Genomic DNA, 25,484 nt, shown 5'->3' with positions numbered 1-25,484 from the left:
TATGCATCTAAGCAGTTCTAAGCCCATAAACGTGTGTATAAATCACACAATTGGATTATATAACATATATAAATACCCAAATCACTATCAAAAAGAACTTTATTCACATTATTTCATTGCGCATCAGAAATATCCCAATTGTGATAACAGATTAAATATCCTCATGCCATTCTTTTTATATCTCTATCCAATTACTACTCAAAACACATTCAGATACTGCTGAGGCGCAACAAATTCCCATACATTTAAAATGCAACAATGCACAAACTTTTTCTATTTGGAAAATGGGCAGATTAATACGAAACTTTTCAGAAAACCGGTTGCAGGAAATACTATTTTGAGGCGGGATTCTTTTCATCCAGAACATACAGTTAAATCAATACCGTATGCACAATTAGTCAGACTATATAGAAATTGTTCTAGCTATGACACCTTTAGAGAACAGGCGAAACAGGAGTGTGAAAGGCTGGGGGAAAGAGGCTATAAAAATAGTGATTTACAGGTGGCATTGCAAAGAATAAATGATTTAAGAGAAAAGAGTAGGAGTTCTAAGGGAGATAAAAATAAATTTGTTAAAATTGAAAAGAAAGATGAAATAAGATGCATTCTCGATTTTGGTGTTCAGTATGATCAAGTTTCCAAAGTAGTAAAAAGACATTGGAATATTTTGCAGGTAGATCCTGTGCTAAGGAATTTAAACATCAAGCCTGGAGTAGTAAGTAGGAAGGCTAAGTCAATAGCGGGTATTGTTGCCCCTAATAAATTAACAATAAAAAGGAAAAAGAAAAATAGTGTGTCTTGGTTGGGGGATGTAAAAGGTTTTTTTCCCTGCAAACGATGCAAATCCTGCAAATATAGTGGTAATGTTAAAACTTTTTCAAGTAAAAATACTGATAAACAATATAAAATTGAGACTTATATTTCGTGCCAAACACAATTTGTCATTTATTGTTTGCAATGTGAATGTGGCTCTTTGTATATAGGACGAACTATAAGACAGCTGAGAACAAGATTGGGAGAACATTTGAGAGGGTTAGAAAGTAAGGAAAGCGATAACCCCCTTTTGAAGCATTTTGAATGTGTGCACAATGGGCAATTGATGAAATTCAATATGTTCGGTATAGATAAAATTGATGAGAAAGGTGAGGGGAATCCTGTCACTAAACTTCTGAGATTAGAGTCCAAATGGATATTTATACTAGACACTGTTATACCAAGGGGAATGAACACAAAATTTGAATTGAAACCATTCCTGGTTTCATCTTGGAAATAGGCTATAAATAAATTCTTTTAATATGTCGCATTGAATAGATCTGCATTGATTATATAGTATCTTACTGGTCTGGGTCACTCATGTTATAAGGTATTATATACCTTAGTTTTAATTGATTTAAATTAAAGAAGGTTTTGTTCATGATTTTAATTTTGTAACAGAAAAAGTTTGTGCATTGTTGCATTTTAAATGTATGGGAATTCGTTGCGCCTCAGCAGTATCTGAATGTGTTTTGAGTAGTAATTGGATAGAGATATAAAAAGAATGGCATGAGGATATTTAATCTGTTATCACAATTGGGATATTTCTGATGCGCAATGAAATAATGTGAATAACGTTCTTTTTGATAGTGATTTGGGTATTTATATAGGTTATATAATCCAATTGTGTGATTTATACACACGTTTATGGGCTTTTGGTCATTTGTTATTATTTGTGCTGAATATGGGGCCACTTTGTGAACCCTGTGTGATGTATTTTTAAAAGGTTGGATATAGTATGTGCTTGTTGCAGGGCTTTAATAGTGGCCCTGGAAAATGTATAAAATTAATACCTTTAGGGTATAAAAAGGAAGTGACATGTTCACACCACACTTCCTCTGATGAAGCACCTAATGGTGCGAAACGCGTTAGGAAGGAGAGTGGGTACCATGAGGCACTGGGTTTTCCTTTCCACTGTGGTATAGTATGGTTTATGTTTTTTTGAATTTGTGTTAAATCTTCTGAGCCAATAAATGTTTGTTCTTTTCACTAAAAAACTTATGTGTTCATCTTAAATTACCATAGCCTTTATGGAGCCCAATCCCGATACGTTATCTTATATCAAACAAAGAAACATTCAAACATTTTATTTTACTTTATCCAAAATTGTTGATAACATTATGAAACATTATCTTTTTGTTTATGAGCACGATAAATGCAGTTTATGCTTCCATTAACAAACGTGTAACCATTGTATGAAACCTGCTTTTTTACCTATTTAGTTATCTGTAAAATAAGAATCTCCCTTTTTAGTTGTTCCTGTGATAGCCTTGGGTTGTTGCTTGTTATGTTTATTCTATAACAGTGACTGATAAACTGTTGATTAATTTATATGAATTGTTGAACATTTACAGCAAAGTGGTTTGAGAACTTATGGTTCTCAAATAAGCATGATAAATAGGATACAGAAAAGTATATATTCTGTATTAAATTCTATCATTAAAAAAAAAAAAAAATGGTATTCAAAAGGATTGTTGCTTTTGCTTTTACTCTTACTAATGTCCTCTACTTCCCACTGTAGTAAGGACTGATTGTTTAAATAGAGATAATGAGCTCTATTAAAAAAAAGCCCTCCCTTCCTCCAGCTGCAGTGTATAGGTTTAATTTACAGTGCCCCACACACTGTGCAAAGTGTGGGACATTGCACACCTTGAATGAAACGCTTCCAGCATTAGGCAACCCTCCATTCACAAAGGGTAGCCAGGGGTAAGGCATGTAAGCATTCCCACCTCCTTCCCACTACCCGCCCTGTACCTTGAGCATCATTCAGAGGTACAAAGTATGTAGTGGCAGGACACACTGCCCACATCAGAGTGTGCTTCATGTCCTGGTGCTGCTCTCTGCAACGAGTACTGTTTTTTTCACATGGCATTAAGTGCACAGCAGGTAGGTAGGTGCAAGTGCTTAGCAACTGAACGGTAAGGGATGGATTCTTGGGCTCCTTAGTACTCTTCCCCCCCCCGGGCTCTTAAATGATTCCTCATGTGTCAGGTTTACAGGTAAAGAGTAGTTTGTTTGGTGGCTTTCAGCTGACGACTAATTTGAATAGCTGCCTTTCCTCTTCCCACAGTTTCTCTGAACTAGGAATTTTCTTAATTAACACAATCAGAAATAAGAATTTTCATCAGTCCTATTTGCTGAACATGTTGATGCACAGCCTCTGCAACCCTTTCAGTGTTGGCATAAGATCTATCAGTATCAGTGCCTGTATACTACAATCTGTTAATCCATGGTCTGCATATTGTTTTAGACCTACTCACTAATTATTCTTGAAATAATTGGTGATGTATCATAAAAGCTTTTGTTTATTTCATTTATTTATTTTGTTGATCATGGTTAATTGACTTTTATTATATATTTGATTTGTTATTATATCGGGGTTTCTTCTTTGAAATTTCCTTAGGAAAAAGGTAGCACTCCTCTTCATGTTGCAGCCAAAGCAGGTCAGATTCTTCAGGCTGAGCTACTGGCAGTATATGGTGCAGATCCTGGCACACCAGATTCTGCTGGCAAAACTCCTATTGACTATGCAAGGTTGGTAGCCATTATGGATGTAAGTTTCACAGCTCTTTTTCACAGTGGCCTTTCTCTGTTGCTCTAATCAATTTGTAGTCCTTTTCCTCAGACCTATACTATTTAGGGCCGTGACACATGGGGAGATTAGTCACGCCGTGACAAATCTCCGTTGTCGCGGGCAACTAATCTCCCCACAATGGCATCCCACCGGCTAGAATGTAAATAGCTGGTGGGATGGCATATACAGCGCCGTGATTTGCCGAAGTAGCCAAAGTTTCCTCTCAAGGCAACTTTGCCAAATTGTGGCACCGTGTATGCCATCCCACCAGTTATTTACATTCTAGCTGGTGGGATGGCATTGCGGGGAGATTAGTCACCCGCGACAACTGAGATTTGTCACGGCCCTTAAGCTGTTCTGGTTGAGGTCTTTAAATGTTATGACTAACCATGTATAGACAGACAGTGACATTTCATATTGTCAATACATAAATTAATAATTGATCCTTTTTTGTGAATACTTATGCCATATGCCTCCCACATTTCTGTCCCTTTTTGGACATTTATTAAGAATCATCCATTAGGGGGCTGCTAATCAAAGGACTTCAATGCAGCTTTCCTTCATGGTATTTAGCTATAGTGAATTGTTATTAAATGAAATGCAGATGCATGGCACGCATGATATCTATATATATTAGTATAAGGTAATGTTTAAAAACAAGTATGCGCCATCTCTCCTAGGTATTGTGTACACCCTGTTCCAAATTATTCTGTAAATGATTTTTTTCTCATTTACCAAAATAATTGATGTAAATAATAGTCAGCATAATTCTCATGTTATGAACTATTAACAGTACAATTCAAATGTTATTGAACAAACCTCCCAATGATAACAGTATTTTTTTTAAGAATAAAAAACTTACAATTAGGCTGACTGTTATTTACATCAATAATTTTGGTAAATGAGAAAAATGTAATTTGCATAATAATTTGGAACAGGGTGTATATCCTGCATCCCTTTAAAATCAGGACACTTTTTACTTGATATTCATTTTTTTTTTTCTTTTTAAGGCAAGGTGGCCACCATGAGTTAGCTGATCGACTTGTAGAAATACAGCATGAGCTCACTGACCGATTAGCATTTTACTTATGTGGGAGGAAACCAGGTGAGTGGAACTTCATGGTAGAAAGTATCTATTGTGTATGACCGACGGCATAACCTAAGCAAGCATAAGAGTGTAAGCTTACAAATTGAGTAGAACAGTGATTTTTGGGTGAAGGCCATCTAGCTTTTTTTAATATAGTAAGTTGCAGCTGTGTGGTGGGAGTTGTAGATCAACAACAGGTGGGGGGAGGCAGGTTGGACAATTTGTAAAAATTAAATGGTACAGTATATTTCTATACAGAAAAAAAAAAACATTTTTCTTTCTTTCCAGATCATAAAAATGGGCAGCACTTCATTATACCCCAGATGGCTGACAGGTAAGATTGCTATTAATCTTCTTATAAGTGTCCTAGTATGTTGTCTATGAAGATTCTCATTCATCCAGGTCATGATATACAGTATCTAGTAGAATTCTACTAGAAGTCTAAAACAACTGGACTTTTCTGAGTTTTTCTTGAAAAAAAAAAGTTTTAGACTTAATTCTTCTAGATACTGTCCTAGTATGTTGTAAAGGCTCTGTTTAGATCTGCAGTATATATGTCCTGCAACATATTTATGTTGCAGGACGAGGTTATATATTCTTATCATAAATTGTATTTTTGGTTGATCGTTTTATGAGGACACACACAAATAATCACTAATACATGATTTTCAGTACTAGGTGATTTTTCCATCATGTGAGCCTGAGGGTATGGGACAGGTTAAGTTGGTGATTGGATGGAGAGAAAGAAAAAGGGATGATGGAAAACAATCATTCTCGCAAACCAAGGGCAATAGATGTTTGCTTCCTTTAAAGTGAGAAGCTGCAGATCATTGGTAGACATGCAACTGTTACATCTTATGCAGGCTCCTAACCAGTTATTATTTTGCTCAAAATGTTTCCTTTGTGTTCCTGCAGATGTAATATAGGCAAACCTATGTAATAAAATCAAAGTGAGGAGAAACACAAATATTTGTTCAATAAGCATTCACTTCAAAGCATTTAAAATTTCCCCTAAAAGCAAAGACTTGCAGCTGTTGGGGACGGAAGGGGGGGGGGGGGGGTCTGGATTTAAAGTGACATTGGAGATAGACAGCTGCACTTCGATATAAATAGCATCTTTGTTATGAGGGGTACTATTATGGAAATACTGAATAATTATCTTTTTGCATGTGAAATGCTTCATCCATAATATGAATTTGTCCTTTATTCTTTGGCTGTACAAATGGAAATAAGACGGCTGTAAGTAGACTCTTTATGATTAATTTTTTCCCCCATGCATGCATGACTATTACACTTGCAACTTGAGTTTTAATTACAAGGATTTTGTTTAAATGGCAAGTTTTTTAGTTGACTGAATACAGTATTCATTAAATAGAATATATTTGAATGACTACTACAACTTGGTTTGTTTTTCCCTTTGTACTTTCTGCACTTATTCCTGCTGGTGACTCTTGCAACAGTGTAGCAGAGGTCTGTTAATCAGTGGATTTCTGCTTTATTGCTTCATAGAAGCTACAGGAAAAGTATTTTTTAAAGGGCTCCTGTCATATAATAGAGCAGTGTTTTTCAAACTTTTGGAGGTGTCTTTCTCTTGCTTCCTTGGGTTTTGCTGAAGTAAAACCTACGTAAATGTGATATTTATTTTGTTTGCATAATCAGTTATGTGCTGTACCATTTCTAAATCCCTTTATCCTCTGCAGCAGTCTTGATGTATCAGAACTGGCCAAAGCAGCTAAGAAGAAGCTTCAGTCTGTGAGTATTTAATATCCATGCATATGAGCCAATAGACACCTGTTCACTGATAAATTAGAGAGCTGCAACATTAGTTAACAATAAAATTATGTACGTGGGGTCATATTTGCACATTCATAGCAACATGTTTCATGCTGTGTTTCAGCTTTAATTCATTTAACTATCCGTATCTGCCTTTCAAATGGCAGATGAACACCTATGAAATGTTCATACAAGTATGTACAAGTGATCATTTTGCGTCTCTCATTATCCTTCTGCTGGGTATTAAAATTAACATATCCTCTTTTAATTTAATAACAGAATCCAAAAAATGTGGATTCTGGAGTGTACTGCAAACTTTAGCTGCTTGACTACTGCACTGAAAATTGCGAATAAATTCCTTTTGCAGCAACTTTTATTTTGCCATTCGATTTTAACGCAAAATGACACTTGGAAATAATAATAGTCCTTTGAATTGTCAGGATTAATTCTGGTTCTGTTGTTTCATTAGGATTCCTCCTTTAGTGCCAAGGTTGCTATGCATTTAGTGGAACTCATTAATTATACTTTGCCCGCTGGCAAAGGTCCACCTGTATTTCCATAAATACTCTCTCTGTAACACCTGACTTTGTGTTCTAAATCTTTTTTTCAATGAATGTTGCTGTTTCCCTGCATTCCATTCATTGCAGTGCCCTTTGTTTTTCAATACCTCTCTCCTCTTTCTCCTGCTGATTTGTGAAATCAGTGGATTACCCTGTCATCAAACACATCGCACAGCCCATTTACAAATAAAATAGCCTTACAAAATATCATTCTTAACAGTTTTCTTAAATTGCTTCTGCAGAAGAACACAAACAAATAGAATGCAGTATTTTTCCACTTTACATAAATACTATGGAAGTACTGCCTCAGTGCAGGCACATGCAGCAGTGTGTAGGTCCACCTGTAAAACTCGAAAGCAGGCATTTTTGGCCAGACTTGTGTTCCCCTCCACTGCGTGTGCCTGCACTGAGGCGGATACTGTAGTTTTCAATGCAGGCACACTGGCAGTGTAGGGAAGCTGCTTCTCTCAGCCTGATGGAAAAACGCAGGGCTGAGTGAAGCACATCTATGCTACATGTGACATTAACCTAAACTTAACACTTAAAAGGCTGCGTTGCTGTGCACTTTGATAGGAAATAACTAGCAGCAAGCAGACTTATGGTGTTTTACAAGTTTTCAGGTTTGTATATTCAGGCTGCTTCATAAATACATTGATTTTGATAAAACTAAGTGCCATAGCCAGGCTATGGGGTCCTGGGAATGGCACTAATGCATAATTGAGAAATTAAATACTGACCTATCAATATTGCTTTAACCCAGTGCTGTCCAACTTCTGTGGTACTGAGGGCTGGAATTTTTCTGGCCTACATGGTGGAGGGCTGCTAATGGAAGCCAGTTTTGACCACGCCTTTTTTTTAAACCACAACCACTTCAAACCACACCCATGCTGTCACAAGAGCTTTTAAGACCATGCCCGCATTAATAGTGGTAGCACAGCAAATACCCAAATGGTTGGTGCTCACTGTAGGGAAATCACCCATCATTCATATGTGGAAGAATTATATTATGTCATATTAAGACTTACCCGTAAATCCACATGCCTCCTCCTACCCTGTGGATAGCACAGAAATTCCTAGCATATAATTACACACTTAAGGGACCATATAATGACTATTTCCAATTGCTAACAAACTCCCAGAACAAACCCCTGGCTGGTTCACCTCCCGCAGGCAGAGTAAGGAACACACAGGCAGCATAGGGCACACAGAGTATGGCTGAATATTGCATTGCTTGTGTGTAATACACTGCTAAATTTTAAGTGCATTATTTTATTTTTATTAAACTATTAAAATTTGCTTCACCAGAGAGTGCGCTCTTCCCTTTGTGTTTTTAGATGCTATTCAGAGGTTACTTCACAGCATCACTCACTGCCCATGTTACACCAGTCCATACTGTGTTGCATTTCACTAATCATACAGTTTGTTATTGTGATATTGCACAGTGGCCTTAGTTTAAGATATATATATATATATATAATTTATTTTATTTTTTTTTGCTAGTTAAGTAATCACTTATTTGAAGAGCTCGCTATGGATGTTTACGATGAGGTTGACAGGCGGGAAACTGATGCAGGTATGTTCTTTAACACTAAATTATGTATGTGTCTGTAAAAAAATGCAAATTTTCATTCACACACATGGGCACATGCAAAGCAAATTCTTATTAGACTTACAACAAAGTAATTATGTATTCTTAGATTTGACTTAGGCGATAAGAATAGCAAAATTTTGGCATACATGGCAAAGTTAACTGACCCAATTACTGTAATTCCGGGCATTAGAACCCCAACCCAAGAAATAGTCACTGATCCCACAACTATGGCCAACATGTTTGCAGAATACTTTAAGGAGATTTACTCCCCCCCGAAAACCGGTACCTCCGGGATTAATTTAGAGCAATTTCTGGGATCCTCTGAACTCCCCCAACTGTCACCTGCAGAAGTAAAACTCCTGGACAACCCACTCACAAAAGCAGAAATTGACGCAGTTATTGCAGACGTCCCAGCAAACAAAACTCCTGGTCCGGATGGACTACCGGCTGCCTGGTATAGATTACTGGCTGACCAAATTACCCCTAAGCTCCTTGAAACATACACATATGCATCACAGACAGAGGAACTCCCTTCCTCATGCTACAATGCAATAATCACACTAATACTTAAGGATGGGAAAGACACTGGCACTAAAATACTCGCAAAAGTACTAGCAAACAGACTCATAAAAGTAATTACATCTTTCATCCATCCCGACCAGACAGGCTTTATGCCGCATAAGACCACCTCTATCAATCTCAGGCGACTATACACACATATTCAGCTAGCACACCAATGTCAAACTGTGGGGGCAGTAGCCTCACTAGACATAACCAAGGCGTTCGACTCAATTGTCAATTGCCAATATCTGTGGCAGGTGTTGGAGAAAATAGGGTGTGGCCCTATGTTTATCTCATGGGTCAAACTACTGTATAAGAAGCCTGTTGCGCAAGTCAGGGTCAACAACACACTATCTGAAGTATTTGAGTTAAAAAGTGGTACCAGGCAAGGATGCCCCTTGTCACCCCTTATATTTGCACTGGCCATTGAACCTCTGGCAGCAAAAATAAGGCAAACTCCCATGGTCAAAGGAATTAAGATTGGCAACCTAGAGGAGAAAGTGGCACTATACGCAGATGATGTACTACCCCTTCTAGCAGACACTAATCTCTCACTACAAACAGCACTAGAAATACTGGAGAAATTTGGGAGGCTAAGTGGCCTATGGATAAATAAAACTAAATTTGTACTTTTTCCACTGGGGAGTTCAGTCGCAGGAGATAACCATCCCGTGCTTTCACTAGTATCTAGATTCCGCTACCTTGGCATTAAAGTCACAACAGACCCATCACTGTACACCAACGAGAATCTAGAGCCCATCCTAGCAAAATTCAAATCTGTAACTCCCCACTGGAACAAATTACCGTTGACGCTATGGGGAAGAGTAAACCTCTTTAAAATGCTAAAGCTGCCCAAATTTTTATACCCACCGTGGAACTCGCCGATATATATATAACTAACCAGTTCTTTAAAAAACTAAACAGTGAACTAATTTCTTTCATCTGGGCCAACAAAGCCCCAAGAATAGCATGGCTTACACTCACGGCCCCAAAAGAAAAAGGGGGCTGGCTCTACCCCACTTACAAAATTACTACTTTGCAGCCCAACTATCCTATATACAAAACTGGTTTAACCCTGACCGCAGCAGCTCATTGACTGCACTGCATGAGGCAATTATGGGCTCCTTAGAGGCTATACGCAACTTGCCATATAGACGACAGGCTGACCTTCCCCCTTTGCCTGAGGTACTTACCACTCCTAGGAAAGCCTGGGTTAAGCTACAAACTAAGGTCCGTACCCCTCTTTCTCAATTATCAGGCAAAGCGCCCCTATGGAGAAACTCCAACCTATCACATATGAGACGCCGAGTCGACTTCCAATATTGGCCACAATTAGGAATCAGACACCTAGATGATCTACTGGTGGAAAACTGTTTTGCATCATTAGAACAACTGAAAGTCAAACTCAATGGGCCAAATATTCAGTTTTTTCGTTATCTTCAACTTAGACATGCCTTTCATTCCCAGTTTGGGACCTACCAACTCTCACTCACATTACTGTCGTGGGAAGCTAGACTCTGGGCCTTAGACCCCACCAAACTAGTCTCTCAACTATATAGCATAATCCAGGCCTCACACCCGGCTCCATTTAATAAGGCCAAACGTAAATGGCTGGCAACTATTCCATCCCTAGACGAGGATCAGTGGGACGAAACAACTGATAACTTATATGACTTCCTAATATCACTCAGAGATAGAATGATCCAATTTAAGATGATTCACCAAATATACGTTACCCCCCTGAAACTCAAGGCCATGGGGAAATTAGAAAGATCTAAATGCGTGAAATGTAATATGGCAGTAGCAGGGTTCCTCCACTTGATTTGGGACTGCCCCAAAGTACTAACATACTGGACAGAAGTCACTCACTATATAGAGGAACACCTGTCCCTCCCTGGCATCAGGTCCCCCGAAGTATGCTTATTAGGAATAATTGACGAATTAATACCTCTTCAAAAATCAAGAACATTACTACGCTCCCTTGTGTTCTACGCAAAGAAGGTAGTAATAATGAAGTGGATGAGCCCCATTCCTCCCACAATTCAACATTGGATAGAACTAATAAATGGGACACTTCCACTGATCAGGCTGACATACAATGCCCGGGGTGCACCTGGGAAATTTGAGAAAATATGGGAACCCTGGCTAGATGCCAACCCCACTATATCTCTACCGGATGATTAATACGCACATAACCCTTGGTGTACCTTGACAAGTTGATACCACATGGAGTCCCGCGAACAGGGAGATTTGTCGCGGGCGACTAATCTTCCCGTGTGCCAGAGCCCTTATGTGCAGTGATTTTGAAGATTTCATTGATCTTTTATAAGTGTTCAAATGCTACAATGTTAATATGACCATACATATTAATATTTTTAAAAAATCTTTTTGTTATCGTAGGATTACCCTGAAATGATAGTTTAAAAGTACGATTTGTCCATCAGCAAAAATGACCATTTCAAGTTATATCTTCTAGTTGAAGCTAGGAAAACTACCTGCTTGGTCCTGCAAATAACTGGACAATGGGAAAATGTAATTGTTTACAACAAAAATTTTAAAACTTACCTGATCGCTTTTCTGACTGATGTCGGATGAAAAATCAATAAATGTGCGATTGTCCAGTGCCCAATAACCTTATGGTATTTTGACAGATTTGTCGGTTTACACTGAAATTGGTCATTAAGGAGAGAAAAATCGTAACTATATCGACATTTTTAGGCTGTCAAACACATCTTATATCTTACTAGAATTGTTTACTTAGCATTGATGTTTATCTTAAATAATATTTTGTTATTTTACAAGGAGTTTCCATACATTAGCCTTAATTGTATTAAGTGCATTTTGCTTTTTACTTTTGTAGTGTGGCTGGCCACTCAGAATCACAGTACCCTTGTAACAGAAACCACAGTTGTACCTTTCCTTCCAGTGAATCCAGAGTATTCCTCCACACGAAACCAGGTAAGTTAAAATGGCTATTATCGAATTTAATACTACATAAATGGTTTGATGGTATAACACATTCCATTGGAAAGAGTTGCAAAAGCACATTCTTATTTTGAGCTGTACAGACATCTCTATACATCTTTTTTTTTACATTTACTTTTTTGAATCATTAAAGGAGAAGGAAAGGCTAAGTCCTAGCATTAGGCACCCCCAAGTGACTTTAATTGCATACCTTGTACCCCGGGCTGGTTCCCCTGTTAGGAGAAAACTGCACCAGCCGGGGTACCTGTAGCGAGCGCTTCCTTCTTCCGCGTTTCTTCTGCTGGCAAAATCCCTGGGCCGGCGCATGCACATTAGAGTGAAAAGCCGACTTTGTGCATGCACAAGAGCGCCAAGACGGAAGAAGGATTCGCTCACTGCTACCTCAGGCTGGGTGCAGTTCTCTCTTACAGGGGCACCAGCCCTGGGTACAAGGTAAGCAATTAAAGTCACTTGGGGGTGCCTAACATTGTCGCAAAGTACGAAAATTAAAGAAAATATCGCCTAAAATACGCAAAAGTTGTAAACTAGTGCTATTGCACACCTTCTCTACCCACATAATTTAGCCCAGGGGGAGGCAAAGATATCTCTACTGCCATTTACTATTACATTTCATACAGCATTTTTGGGCTGAAATATGGCAGTACCAGCATTTTCGCCTGTTTCGCATTTAAAGGAACTGTAACACAATTTTTTCACATTCAAAATATCCTCTCTAAATACTTTGATTAGCAAATACAACATAGCAAAATATCAATAGAATAAGTGGTTTTTAAGAAAATCAACCTTATATAGCTCAGGAAGCAGCTCTCTCCCTACTTTTGTAGCACACTTCCGGGTTTCTCCCCCCTCCCTTTCCCCCCCCTTTCCCCGTGCAGGCCCAGATAGTTCCTACAGGCAGACAGTGTTATCTAGGAAGAAGAAATGGTTTATTACCTATCCCTCTGCCAGCACCATCGGCTGAAAAACCCAATAAATCACTCCCAGGACGGAATCTCCGACTCTAAAGAACGCAGCAAATGAACTTCCGGATTAACCCGGAAGTCAAGCAGTCGCCACATCGCCGTTCAAGCTTTGCCCTATAAATTGGTTGTAATGTATTTTATTCAAAAACCCCTTACCATATTGCATTTTTTTTCTGATACATATGTTAGTAAAAGTATGTAGAAGGGATATATTTAGAAGTAATTTTTTGTGTTACTTTTCCTTTAAGTGAATGGTAGGCAGCAGTGTCAGCACATGTATGGCCAGCTGTTCTTGTGGTTGATTTTCACTTTCCCTAAGCTTGAGGGTGGTGGTTAAAACAAAGGAAAAGTTTGTTAGTTAGTGATGTTAGATGTATTACAGGTGTAGTTACATTAATATAATGTAATTTATATTAATAAAAATATGAAACAAAAAATAGTTTTGATTGAAATGAAAAAAATGTTGGTTCCTTGCAAAATACCTACAGTTTTGTTGTATTTTTGTTTCTTTAGGGAAGACAGAAACTAGCCCGTTTTAATGCTCATGAATTTGCTACTTTGGTGATAGATATTTTAAGTGACGCCAAACGAAGACAACAGGGAGGATCAGTGACTGGATCCAAAGGTAGTGCAATTTAAACCTTGACCTTCCCCCCCTACACTATGATGGGTATTTGAATATTGTATTTTCTTTTTTAGGATATCCTTTTAATTTAATAATGCATATTTTGTTCTTTATTTACAATTATAATGCTCTAATGGAAAATGTTGTTTTTCCCTAAGCTTACCGAGATTGTTCATTTACATCAGTCCCTACCTCATTAAGGCTAATGACCCCTGAAACAGTTCAGTTGCACGTGATAGATCATGGGCGACTAACTGCTCTGAAATGGCTTTCCACCAGCAACTATGGGAGTCTCTGATGGAAAACCCTTCTCATCACTTTTCGGTTTTCCGAAGTTTTCTACAGGAGAAAACTTTGTGCAACTTCAGAATTCCAAAGCAATGCAATGGCCTTTCCACCAGCAACTTCTATTGTTCTGGTGAAATAGTATTATGGTCCAGTTCCGTGGGTCCTTATCCTAAATTTTAAAATCTAAGGTCTTTATTTCATACATACACACAAAGTCTGGTTTAATCAAAAGCCAGTTAACCTGTCTGCATGTTGCCTGTCTGGAGAAAACTCACACATGCTAAGGTGAGGATGTACAAACTCCTTGCAGAAAGTGGCAAAGCCAGAATTGAGCTCAGGTCCCCAGTGCTGCAAAACAGAAATTCTGATTGCTGAGCTACAGCCTTTGTTAAAGGAACAGTAACACCAAAAAATGAAAGAGCTTTAAAGTAATAAAAATAAAATGCACTGTTGCCCTGCACTGGTAAAACTGGTGTGTTTGCTACAGTAACACTACTATAATTCATATAATAAGCTGCTGTGTAGCCACGGGGGCAGCCATTCAAGCTGGAAAAAAGGAGAAAAGGCACAGGTTACATAGCAGATAACAGATAAATTCTGTAGAATACAATAGTGTTTTATCTGTTATCTGCTATGTGCCTGTGCCTTTTCTCCTTTGAACGGCTGCCTCCATGGCTACACAGCAGCTTATTTATATAAATTATAGTAGTCTTTCTGAAGTAAACACACAACTTTTATCAGTGCAGGGAAGCAGCACATTATATTTTAGTTACTTTTATACACTTTCATTTTTTGATGTTACTGTTCCTTTAAGCTTCTGAGATGTATCAGCTTATCATACAGAGGACTTATCTCTAGGCTGGTAATTTGTTTAACTAGCTTCTCTTCTGCCAACAGTGGCTCAGGAAAAATTGTGAAGTGAGACAGAACATGCTAAAGTGTTTTTTTTCTTGTTTAACATTTAAACCTCTATACTTGATATTTCTTCAGTAAAACAATAGGTAAAAAGTGTGATCAGCTCAATTTATTGATTATTTTCTAAGTAGACTATTCATGACTAATGATCTGATTGACTCTGATATTTGCTTCTGTTCTAGAAAATGTGGAGTTAGTATTAAAAAGTATTAGCAACCAACACAGCAATGAGAGCCAAGATAATGACCAGCCAGACTATGACAGTGTTGCATCTGATGAAGAAACTGATTTGGAAACCAAGGCAAATAAAACAAATAGTGAAAAGGTAAATTATGCACTCTTCTCTACCACATGGGAGGATTTTTGCTCAGTCCTTTCCCCCAAACGGAGTATGTGTCTCCCCACAGAATAACATGAAAAGATCCTTTTAAAATTGTAATATACCTTTTCATACAATGCTTACAGAAAAATCAGGGGGTGCGTTCTTTTTTTTTTTTTTTTTTTTATCTATATAGAATAAAAAAGGTGAATAATATCCACAATTGCTTGTTTGGCCTTACAGTGGTTTGAGAGAAGGAGACTACTTTTGAGGCTCCTATTAGTATGGGCAATGTTACCTATCAAAGCAGGCAAAGCCTTTTGAGCTCTGTTTACAATCAGTATCTTGCAAATCTTAATGTGGCCTACATGGGACGATTTAAGCTTGTCATTTGGCAGCTTATCCATCCACATATGGGGAACCCCGATGGGTCTACCCTATTGATATCTGTTTTAAGATTGACCAGATGTTAATCAGCCAGGTTCGATTTCTTTGTCTGATTGGAGACCGCATCGCCTCCTTGATGCACTCCTCGCTCCAGCTGGTCCTATTCCCATTGTTGTAATTTATTTTGTGAGGTTGCCAAATGAGCAAATCTCATAGTGCATGGCCACCTTTAGATTGCAAACCTTTCAGAGTATCATCTATGTGACTTGGCTTTCTCACAACCTACCACAGTATAGTGAAAACATATCTGGGATGGTGCACCTTTTATAAATGTTTTACTATCTCTGTTGTAGGATATAGAATAAAATCTAAACAGCAGTTGTTAAATTCCTTGTCTTTTGGTCTCCTTATTATTTAACACAAAAAAAATTTGACCCATGTCTAATGCACCAGTTTCTGGTGATAATTACCTGGATTCCTTTGGCTATGGATCTGACATCAGACACATTACACAGTTTTCCGAAAACTACAAATTATGTATAGGCCATAGTCTCCATTTTAATTAAATAATTCACATTTTAAAAAATGATTTCCTTTTTCTCTGTAATAGTAAAATGGAACATTGTCCTTGGTCTTAACTTAGATATATATTTTGGTTTATTAATTGGAAAATATTGCCTTTTGAATCCCTCCATACTGTCTGAATAATCACCTTTTCTTCTGCATTAGAGTTTAGAAGCTGAATTGTCTGATGGGTCTGTCACTGTGCAAGAATTTTTGGAGCTTAAAAATGCCTTGGTAGCTTCAGAATCAAAAATACAGCAACTAATGAAGGCTAATAATAACTTGAGCGATGAGCTTCGAGTAATGCAGAAAAAGGTAAGCGTGCTGAAACTGTGCACCATTTACTACCTCCGAGTATCTAATTTGCCATGGTGGCTAGTACACAAGTATTATATAAACTGAATGTTTTTTGGATGGCACTTAAACAACCAAGAACAGTTCTGAAAACTTGTGAGAAATGTTATGTGGGTGTTTGGCTTGTTGTGGAGTTGTAAGAAATGGAACATAAAGTATCTGATTTATAGGTTTTGTATTCTTGTTGATCTGGATGTGTTTCAAATCTAATCCATGGCTTTGTGGAAGAACTATATTTATAAGCTAGTGGAAGGAATGACTTTGGCATGAGAACTCCTCCTATTGTTTTGTAACCTCACACTTTTTATTTTGAGTATTGATAACAATATAAGTTACCTTTTTAACCACTTATCTTTTAAAGGCCATGCCACCTGACATTCACCACAGATTCTATGTGTATGCATGCCATTCCCTGCTATGGGAAAAAAAAGTGTTACCTAGAAAAACTTGGTGCCAGCCTCAACCACGCTGCTGCCATTAAAGAGATTAAACTAGATTCCTTATATGGGGGTTACAATTTATAGTTATTGTGGTATGTTGGCCTTTTAAAAACGCCTGTACATGGTGCTCTAAAAATCCTGCTTTTCCTTGACCGTTTTAAAGGGCTGAAGTGAAAATAAGCTGTTGAACTGTTATCCACATTTCCCATACTTTAATGTGTAGTTGCACACTTTCATCTCTCTTGAGTGCACTAGATCTGCACTAACTCAGATTTATCTACTATCTGTATTCTACTTCTGCTCTTTTTAAGGCCTTCAGGAATAGTTTGAATGTTTTGGTTATTAGACATTTATCCATGTTCTATACGCATGGGTGGGTTACACTGATTGCAGTCGCAAACTATGAGCATTCTCACAGTTTGTCATCATCACTCATTCAAGAAGGAGAGGGGGCAGCATTGTAGTCTGCTGCTGATGATGTTGCTGTATCTTCAGATAGATAGTAAACATGGGGAGAACGTACAAATACTTGGTATTTGCTTCTAAAAGGTGTAGGCAGGTTCTGACTGAGGGGTGCAGGGCCCACCGGGGCTGCTGCCCCAGGGGCACCGCACCCCCAAGGTGCCCCTGCCGTGCCCCCTAAACCCTATCCCCCGCAGGGGCCCCGCCACCAACCCAACACCTGTGGTAGGGGGGGCGTCTACAGGGGTTTGGTTTTTGGCTGGGTTTTTTTACCGGTGTCCCAGTCCAACCCTGGGTCTAGGGTTGCCAGTTCATCCCCTTAAATTTGCTTTCAAGTATAATACACATTCTGCATGACTGCATGTATTTAGTATTTAAGCAGCATTCTTGGCCATCAAATAGCCATTCAGCATGTGTATTTTATAGTTGAAACAACCCAATTGCATTTGTTTTTATCAATTTCATTTACTTTGTCAAAAGGTTAGAGCATACAGTAATTACCTTTACTGTTTTTTTTTTTTTGTTTTTTTTTTTTTTTCGTGAACATACCATCTAATCCCAACCTAACAGTGCTATCATCTGCCCTAGGCATCATGCTTCCCATTCACATGTATAAATAACTCCTGCAGGGAGGATAGGTGTTGAGTCTAAGAACAGAGTAGGGGACATAATGCACATAGTAAGCTAGCTGTACAGAAAATTGCATTGTTATGTTCATTACTAACAAGTGTTATTGGTAGCTTGATGCGTATCTGATCTTTCACAGTTGCTGGGAGAGGAAGCTAAATAAAGAAGAGAAGTCACTTCTGCAGTAGAGTACTCATCATGGAGGGTCTCCTGTTTACTGTATGAGCATGATGTCAATAAGAGGGGCGGGGTGGCAGATTATGAAACAAGCACCATGGACAGTATTAAGTAAATATGATCACATATTACAGTTGCAGTCAGATAAAGCACATCTGAAATAAACATGCATGCAAGCTTTTAATGGAAGTCATGGGCAGATGCACATTGGACAAATGATGTTGTCACTCAATAAACTGAGATCAGAACCTTATGTGATGAAGAGGAAGTCGCAAGTCTAATGTAAAACACTTAAACTCAGAAACCACTGAAAACCATCCCATAACTAACACCTGAGAGGAGCTAGACCTGTTCCCAAGCTGATGAATACTTGTCTTTAAAGCTTTTATGTTCCAAATAAAAACTAAAGTGACCAAAATATATGGACAATAGGGGAAAACCCTTGATTTGAATAATGCCACACTTGATGGGGTTACTTGTAGAAGGTCAGCTACCACAGTGTAGGTGGATGTTTGCTCTCTATGCAGCCCTATTTTCCTAACAGTAGCTAACTTGACTCTGCTATCTCAGAGGTAAGATTTCCATTGGTGGAGCTAAAAATACTAAATAACAGTATATTTTATATAATGATGTGTTAACATTTACAGGTATGTTACAGTAGGAAATACAGCACATCTGTTGTGACTGCTGCTTTGGTAAAACTATTGCTTTAGATATTGGCATTTTTGCCTCTGTTTCAAGCAAGAGCAATGTAGAATATTGCCTGCTTTTAGCCTGCTCTTTATTGTCTCTGAACCTGTTGGTACATACCCATAGGTGGCTGTTTCAAGAAATGTAATGAAATATTGCTCCCTGTTTCCCTACAGTTACATAATCTACATATCCCCTTTAGTCAGAGACTAAATACAAACACCCAACAGGAGGTACTCTATCTCAAAAACAGCAGTAAAGATTCTGGCAAGGCTAAGGCACAATGGGCAATGCACGGAATAGATTGGCTGCTACTTTTCTCTATGCCATTCCATTGCATGAGTAGCTTTGCCGAGTACAATTTTATTGAGTAGCCAGACTAATTGCTGTATCTAAATGCTGTCTGTTCCACCTTTCCTGGGCAGTTGCAGCTACTCACACTGCAGTGACTCTGTGCTGGTTTGTTTGGCAAGGCCCAGCATGTTGGTGGCCAAATGGGGATGAGCCAGTCGTTTGGCTCCTGGGCGGGATCATAACGGGAGACTTAAAAAAACAATCAAGGAAAGGAGGATGCAGTCCTCAGCAGGCAGGATTTTCTATCCTGCTAGATATTGGTAAGGCAAACCAATGTTAGGTCCCTATTTAAGAGTCAATTAGCTGCCAACTTGGCCTAATTGGCCTGTGTATGGCCACCTAATATTTCTGAACAATATAGCATTGCACCAGTCTGAAGTGTTGATGGCACAATGTGATTTTGTTTTTGCAAAATGAAAGTGGCACTGAGACACCAGTATAACTGCCTAACCCTGTAGAAAAAAAACCAGCTGTGGCTCAGTAAGGAGTAAACAATGCAGTAGGCTATCCTGTTGTTAGAATTTGAGTTACATTAAAGGACATGTAAACCACACACGCAAAAATTTAATCAGTGAACAGCCTTTTTGAAATCTTTCAATACCTGCCACACTGGTTGTCCAGAGGTTAATAGTAAGGCTGCAACATCTCCTTAATCACTTAGATTTGCTTCTTCTCCTGTAACCCACTCAGCCCCCTCCCTCAGGAATTTGCTTTGGCTGTTGGCTTGTGGGCATGCTCAGTTGTTCTCAGCTCAGATTACTAAACACGCCTCCCAGTCTAGCAGCCAGTGAAGAGATGGCATTGCTGGTTCCCATAGAAACTCAGCTCTAGCTGTCTGCTTCAATTTTCTTTTTCCTTTCTCAGCTCAAACAAAGCAGAACTTTTATCAGAGACAGTTGTGCCTGTGTGAGCCTGTATTCTTGATGAAACGTATGCTGAATAAGGGTCTGTGTGTGTAAGCTGTTTGCAGATTTAAATGTATCAGAGGGAAAATGGCCACCGGGTGAAAGCTGCTATTTGGTTTAGGAAAATGTGATGGTGCTGGCAAGCGGAGGGGATATATGCAGTACAAATAATGCCATTTGGGTGGGGGAGACGTGCCCAACTGATATACATTGTAGGCAAATGTAGGCTTTACATGTCCTTTAATAGTACCCAAACGTTTTTTGCTCTGTCCACATCAGAGGTCAAAACTACTATTGCAAGAAGCATGTTTCTCCATTTTGGGGAAACTTTAATAGTTTTTGTGTTACAGATTAAATTATATTTAAAAACGGTCATAAAAGTATCACTTCTGCACAGTCTATTTTTCATTTGCCAGGCTGGCAGTGTGTTTATAGGCTAGCATTTCTTAGCAGATATGGCCATATATTCAAATTATGTTTTTTTTTTTTTTTAAATTCATATATGTAAATAAATATTTTAGCAATGTATCTTATGAATAAACTATTTTTCAAAATACACATTTTGTTGCCTCAGTCTTTTTTGGGGGGCTTCTTTTCCCCTTTCTGCTCTTTGCTTTCCATTGTTGCTTTGCAAAGTGCCTGTAATGTTCTGTTGGCAATTTGTGTTGTCTCTGCTTTTTTTTTTTAGTAATAGAAATCTGTATTTGTGATGAAAAATAGTAATTGGCATTTTGCAGCTTTTAATGTTAAACTTCAGTAATTGTGCTGAGTAGCATCGTCATGGAGTGAGCTGAAGTGAACACTCGGCAGGGGAGTTGTAGTTGTCTGAGGCTTAAGTGCAACTTTTTTTTTTTTTTTTTTAATTTTTCATATTTCTACCAATGATTTTACTGAATCAAAGTGCATTTTGGTTTTAAATACACTGGTAGTGTTATATATGCATTTAGTCCTGATATTCTTCAATAACAAACTGTACATGTGTAGTGAGTTTTGATTGTAAAAAAAGTCTGTATATGAATCAGTCGGGGGTGTCCCATCCTCCAATGTCAGTTGACGACAACACATTGGCTGTACCCCTTTCATCTTTTTTCGCCATACATGGGCTTCAGGCCTGATTGCTCAGATATGGTGAAATTTGGTTGCATTTGATGGTTAGGTTCCACTGTTTGCATGAAAGCTGGCCCATTGTAATTCCATTTGACTAGTCTAGCTTACACACCTTTTTGATTTTATTTGGAGAAGTACTTAAGCCATAAGCCATAGCTAGTTCCAACATTTCTAGTGGCCCTATAGGACAATATTGTTGTTATTATTATTAACATTTATTTATAAAGCGCCAACATATTCCGCAGCGCTGTACAATAAGTGTTGTGCATACCCTAAGGTACTGCTTATATGAAGGAAGTGGGTACCCAGAAGATTAGATTGAATGTACTCATTCCACCTCCCATTCCCCAACTATTAAACCTGTGAACAAAGTTGCCAAGACGAATGCTCAAAATGTTTTTCAGCTGCAAACACTTCAGTGTGAGAACACCAACCTCAGGAGGCAGGCTACAACCAATCTATATCAGGTCCCACCTGGATCAGAATACACAGACCTCTCCAACCCATCTTCATTAAAGAGGCGTCCTTCAGCACGAGGTAGCAGGCCCATGTCAATGTATGAGACCGGATCAGTTCAAAAACCCTATCTCCCAATGGGAGAAATCACTTATCCAGAGGAGAGTGTTAACAGACTGCAGCCATTTCCACAACATGTAAGTGTAGTGCTTCTGCCTACCTCTGCATGCTTTGCCTTCTCTGTTGTAATCTGCTTTTCAGTTCTTTTATATGTTTCACATGCTTCTTTCAGTATATTTAATGTTAACTAGATATGCAATGAAATGACAGGAAAATGTTCAACCATGGCTTCTATGTGAAAAGGGACAAAAGATGTGATTTTATTTTTCAGGAAGCAATTAATGAAATTATAGGTCTGCATCACAAAAGGTAACTTCCAGGTCAAAAATTAGCAACATGGATTATGCTTGTTTCAAATCCTGCTTAAAATCTTCATATGGTTTGTATCATTGCTGTACAACTGGAGGCCCATGGGTCAGGCCTCACATTAGTGGATTTTTATTGATTGATCTCAGATTGTCTGAAAATTCCATAGACTTCTTTACATGGTATTTTATTATTCTTTTAGTCATACTTATTCTGCAGTGCTCTCCAATAAATAGGTGTTCACCTACAAGAACATCCAATAACCAATACAAGAGGCAAAGAAGGCCCTGCCCAAAAGAGCTTACAGTCTAAAAGATTATTTCTCAACACAAAATATTGGCACAGATAATCGTAAAATATGATATGCATATGATGGGGGCAAAGAGGTCCAGTGAATAGTTTCCAAGTTTACATTGAATAAAAAGTGCAAATTATTATCCTAATCCAAGAGCCACGCACTTAAGGTTTTCATAAAATGGATATGGATATGGAAATTAGACCATTTCATTTAGTGGTGCATTCTCTTTTTTTGTTGCTTATATTTTTTAATTAACGTATTCTCTTATATACACAGATTTCATACAAAATATTTATAAAGGGAAATCTTACTTGTATTCCCCCCCTTTATGTTTCAGAACTGCTCTGATTTAAACAAACCATTGTTGTTAAGTTTAAATGAATGTGTCTCTATTTGCCTCTTTCTTTTGCACACTCGGCAAAGGTATTACTATTTTTGAAGTTTTAGCTCTTTCTACAATTATTATTATTTCAGGGTTTCAAGCCACATCCTTTTTATCACCTCCAATAAACCCTACAGGAATATAATCCAGGAATTTCAGAAAGTGAGCAAAGTTAGGGGCATAACCAATTATTAATTGCTTTCCATTGTTACATAGTTACATAGGGTTGAAAAAAGACCAGAGTCCATCAAGTTCAACTCATCCAAGTAAACCCAGCACACACAACCCACACCTACCAATCTATACACTGTAGATATTAGTATCACAATAGCCTTGGATATTCTGATTGTTCAAGAACTCATCCAGGCCCCTCTTATAGGCATTAACAGAATCTGCCATTACCACATTTCTAGGAAAGGCATTCCACAACCTCACTGCCCTCACCGTGAAAAACCAGCTGCTTCAAATGGAAGCTCCGTTCCTCTAATCTAAAGGGGTGCGTTGATTGTTTTTATGGGAAAAAAGAACATGCCCTATCTGCCTATAATCCCCTCTAATGTACTTGTACAGAGTAATCATGTCACCTCGCAAGCGCCTCTTTTCCAGAGAAAACAACCCCAACCTCGACAGTCTAACCTCATAGTTTAAATCTTCCATCCCCTTAACCAGTTTAGTTGCATGTCTCTGCACTCTCTCCAGCTCATTAATATCCTTCTTTAGGACTGGAGCCCAAAACTGCACTGCATACTCAAGGTGAGGCCTTACCAGGGACCTATAAAGAGGCAAAATTATGTTCTCATCCCTTGAGTCAATGCCCTTTTTTATACAAGACAGCACTTTATTTGCTTTAGTAGCCACAAAATGACACTGCCTGGAATTAGACAACTTGTTATCTACAAAAACCCCTAGATCCTTCTCCATTAAGGAAACCCCCAACACACTACCATTCAGTAGATAGTTCGCGTTTATATTGGGTTATAACAATTGGGTTAGTGTTAGCATGCAAAATCTGTTAAATTTCTCATGGTCTGTGCAGACAGAGACTATAACATAGTCCCTTGTTCTTAACACACTCCAATTAGAAAATTATTCAATATAGTGCCCTTTTTAAAAAAAAAAAAAAAAAAATCCTCTAGTCACCAAATACAATATAATGCCAGAGGCAACTGGCCATACAATCATCTTATCTTGTGTGGTGATTGTAGCTGCCCAAGAACATCAGTTCTGTAAGGTATACATTTGCGGCGTGACCTGTTCATCAACTTTCCCCCCCCCCATGTTTAATCAGATGCCATGAGGTCTCAATTCACTCTCTCTGGCTTTGACTTTCATGGTTGGTAATGGGCAAAGCAACAAAAAAGAAAAGCTATTTTAAAAAAACTCCACACGTTGTGAAATAAAATGGAAATGTTAGCATTGCTAATAAATGCATTCTTTAAAAGTATATACATTGCAGTGTTTTATTCTTCACTGATATAAAATAGATATAAGATAAAATGAACCCCATTTATAAATAGAAAAATTTCAGAAATGCTTACTTTCATGATATTTTTTCTAAATGAAACTAAGGAGCTATAATTGTGTGGGCTTGTTCATATTAAAAAATGTTTTGGTGGGCCCTTATCTGGATTGAGATAATCAGCTGGTATCTTGTTGGAAATTAAATGGTCTAAGGCAGGGGTCTCGGTACAGTATTTTGTGGCCCGCACCAATGCCTTCTCAAAAGCAATGAATGGATCGCGATTTTTATTGCGATTCAAGGGATAATGCAAGGTACAGCGGGCGGGAGCTGCTGATTGCGGAAATGACGTTATGCCATCATAACAGTTATTATGGGAAGACGTTCTGTGTGCACAATTAGCTGCTAAGGAGCTAATTGTGCACACAGAACGTCTTCCCATAATAACTGTTATGATGGCAAAAGTCATTTCTGCAATCAGCAGCTCCCGCCTGCCGTGCCTTGCATTATCCCTTGAAAGCCAATTTTTTGTGAAATCCCTTATGCGGCCCAGCCTCATCCTGACTTTGCCTCCTGCGGCCCCCAGGTAAATTGAGTTTGAGCCCCCTGGTCTAAGGGTGAAGGCAGATGGGGCTATTTGTCGCCGCAACTTGTAGAAAAGCCCGATCACGGCTACACGAAACACAGTCACCACGACTAGGCAGCACAAGTTGCCGCTACTTTTAGCAGTGGGAATTAGTTGGCGCAACTGGATTTTAAATATTGTGGCAACTAATCACCCCATCTTTCTTCGCCCTAATACAATCCAGTATCGTATCGATATGTGAACATGAATCCAGCTACCAGCATTTTCCTTGGGACATACTCATAGAGCTGGGGTAAGTTTTCTCTTAGAAGAACTTACAGCTAAAGATTCCAATTTTGCATGGTGAAAAGAAGCGAAAGAAATGTATATACAGGTATGGGACCTCCAGAATGCTAGGGACCTGAGGATCTTTTTGTAATTTGGATGCTAATCCAATAGGATTGTTTTGCCTCCAGTCAGGATTAATTATATCTTAGTTGGGATCAAGTACAAAGTTCTGTTTTATTATTACAGAGAAAGAGGATATTATTTTTAAAA

The 25,484-nt window shown here is 38.4% G+C and overlaps 1 protein-coding gene across 10 annotated transcripts in view; it reads left to right on the top strand.

Moving 5' to 3' along the window:
- The window catches only part of git2 (G protein-coupled receptor kinase interacting ArfGAP 2), a 63,918-nt gene that overhangs the window by 26,654 nt on the left and 11,780 nt on the right, over window positions 1-25,484 (top strand). For 4 of the 10 annotated variants that reach the window (XM_031900258.1, XM_031900271.1, XM_031900274.1 and 1 more), the window contains exons 6-16: window positions 3,437-3,567; window positions 4,618-4,712; window positions 4,983-5,028; window positions 5,928-5,933; window positions 6,398-6,446; window positions 8,528-8,600; window positions 12,040-12,137; window positions 13,640-13,751; window positions 15,137-15,279; window positions 16,390-16,539; window positions 21,745-21,993. In XM_031900258.1, coding sequence (XP_031756118.1) covers window positions 3,437-3,567; window positions 4,618-4,712; window positions 4,983-5,028; window positions 5,928-5,933; window positions 6,398-6,446; window positions 8,528-8,600; window positions 12,040-12,137; window positions 13,640-13,751; window positions 15,137-15,279; window positions 16,390-16,539; window positions 21,745-21,993 — 1,152 coding nt within the window. Of the gene's footprint in view, window positions 1-3,436; window positions 3,568-4,617; window positions 4,713-4,982; window positions 5,029-5,927; window positions 5,934-6,394; window positions 6,447-8,527; window positions 8,601-12,039; window positions 12,138-13,639; window positions 13,752-15,136; window positions 15,280-16,389; window positions 16,540-18,246; window positions 18,703-21,744; window positions 21,994-25,484 lie in introns of those variants that run through there. The other 6 variants (XM_031900263.1, XM_031900280.1, NM_001016917.2 and 3 more) reach the window with 3 other exon arrangements.

The sequence above is a fragment of the Xenopus tropicalis genome, chromosome 1, assembly GCF_000004195.4.
Source record: "Xenopus tropicalis strain Nigerian chromosome 1, UCB_Xtro_10.0, whole genome shotgun sequence".
Lineage (NCBI taxonomy): Eukaryota > Metazoa > Chordata > Amphibia > Anura > Pipidae > Xenopus > Xenopus tropicalis.
Note: the sequence above shows the minus strand (reverse complement) of the source record. Positions and strands in the feature narration are given on the sequence as shown.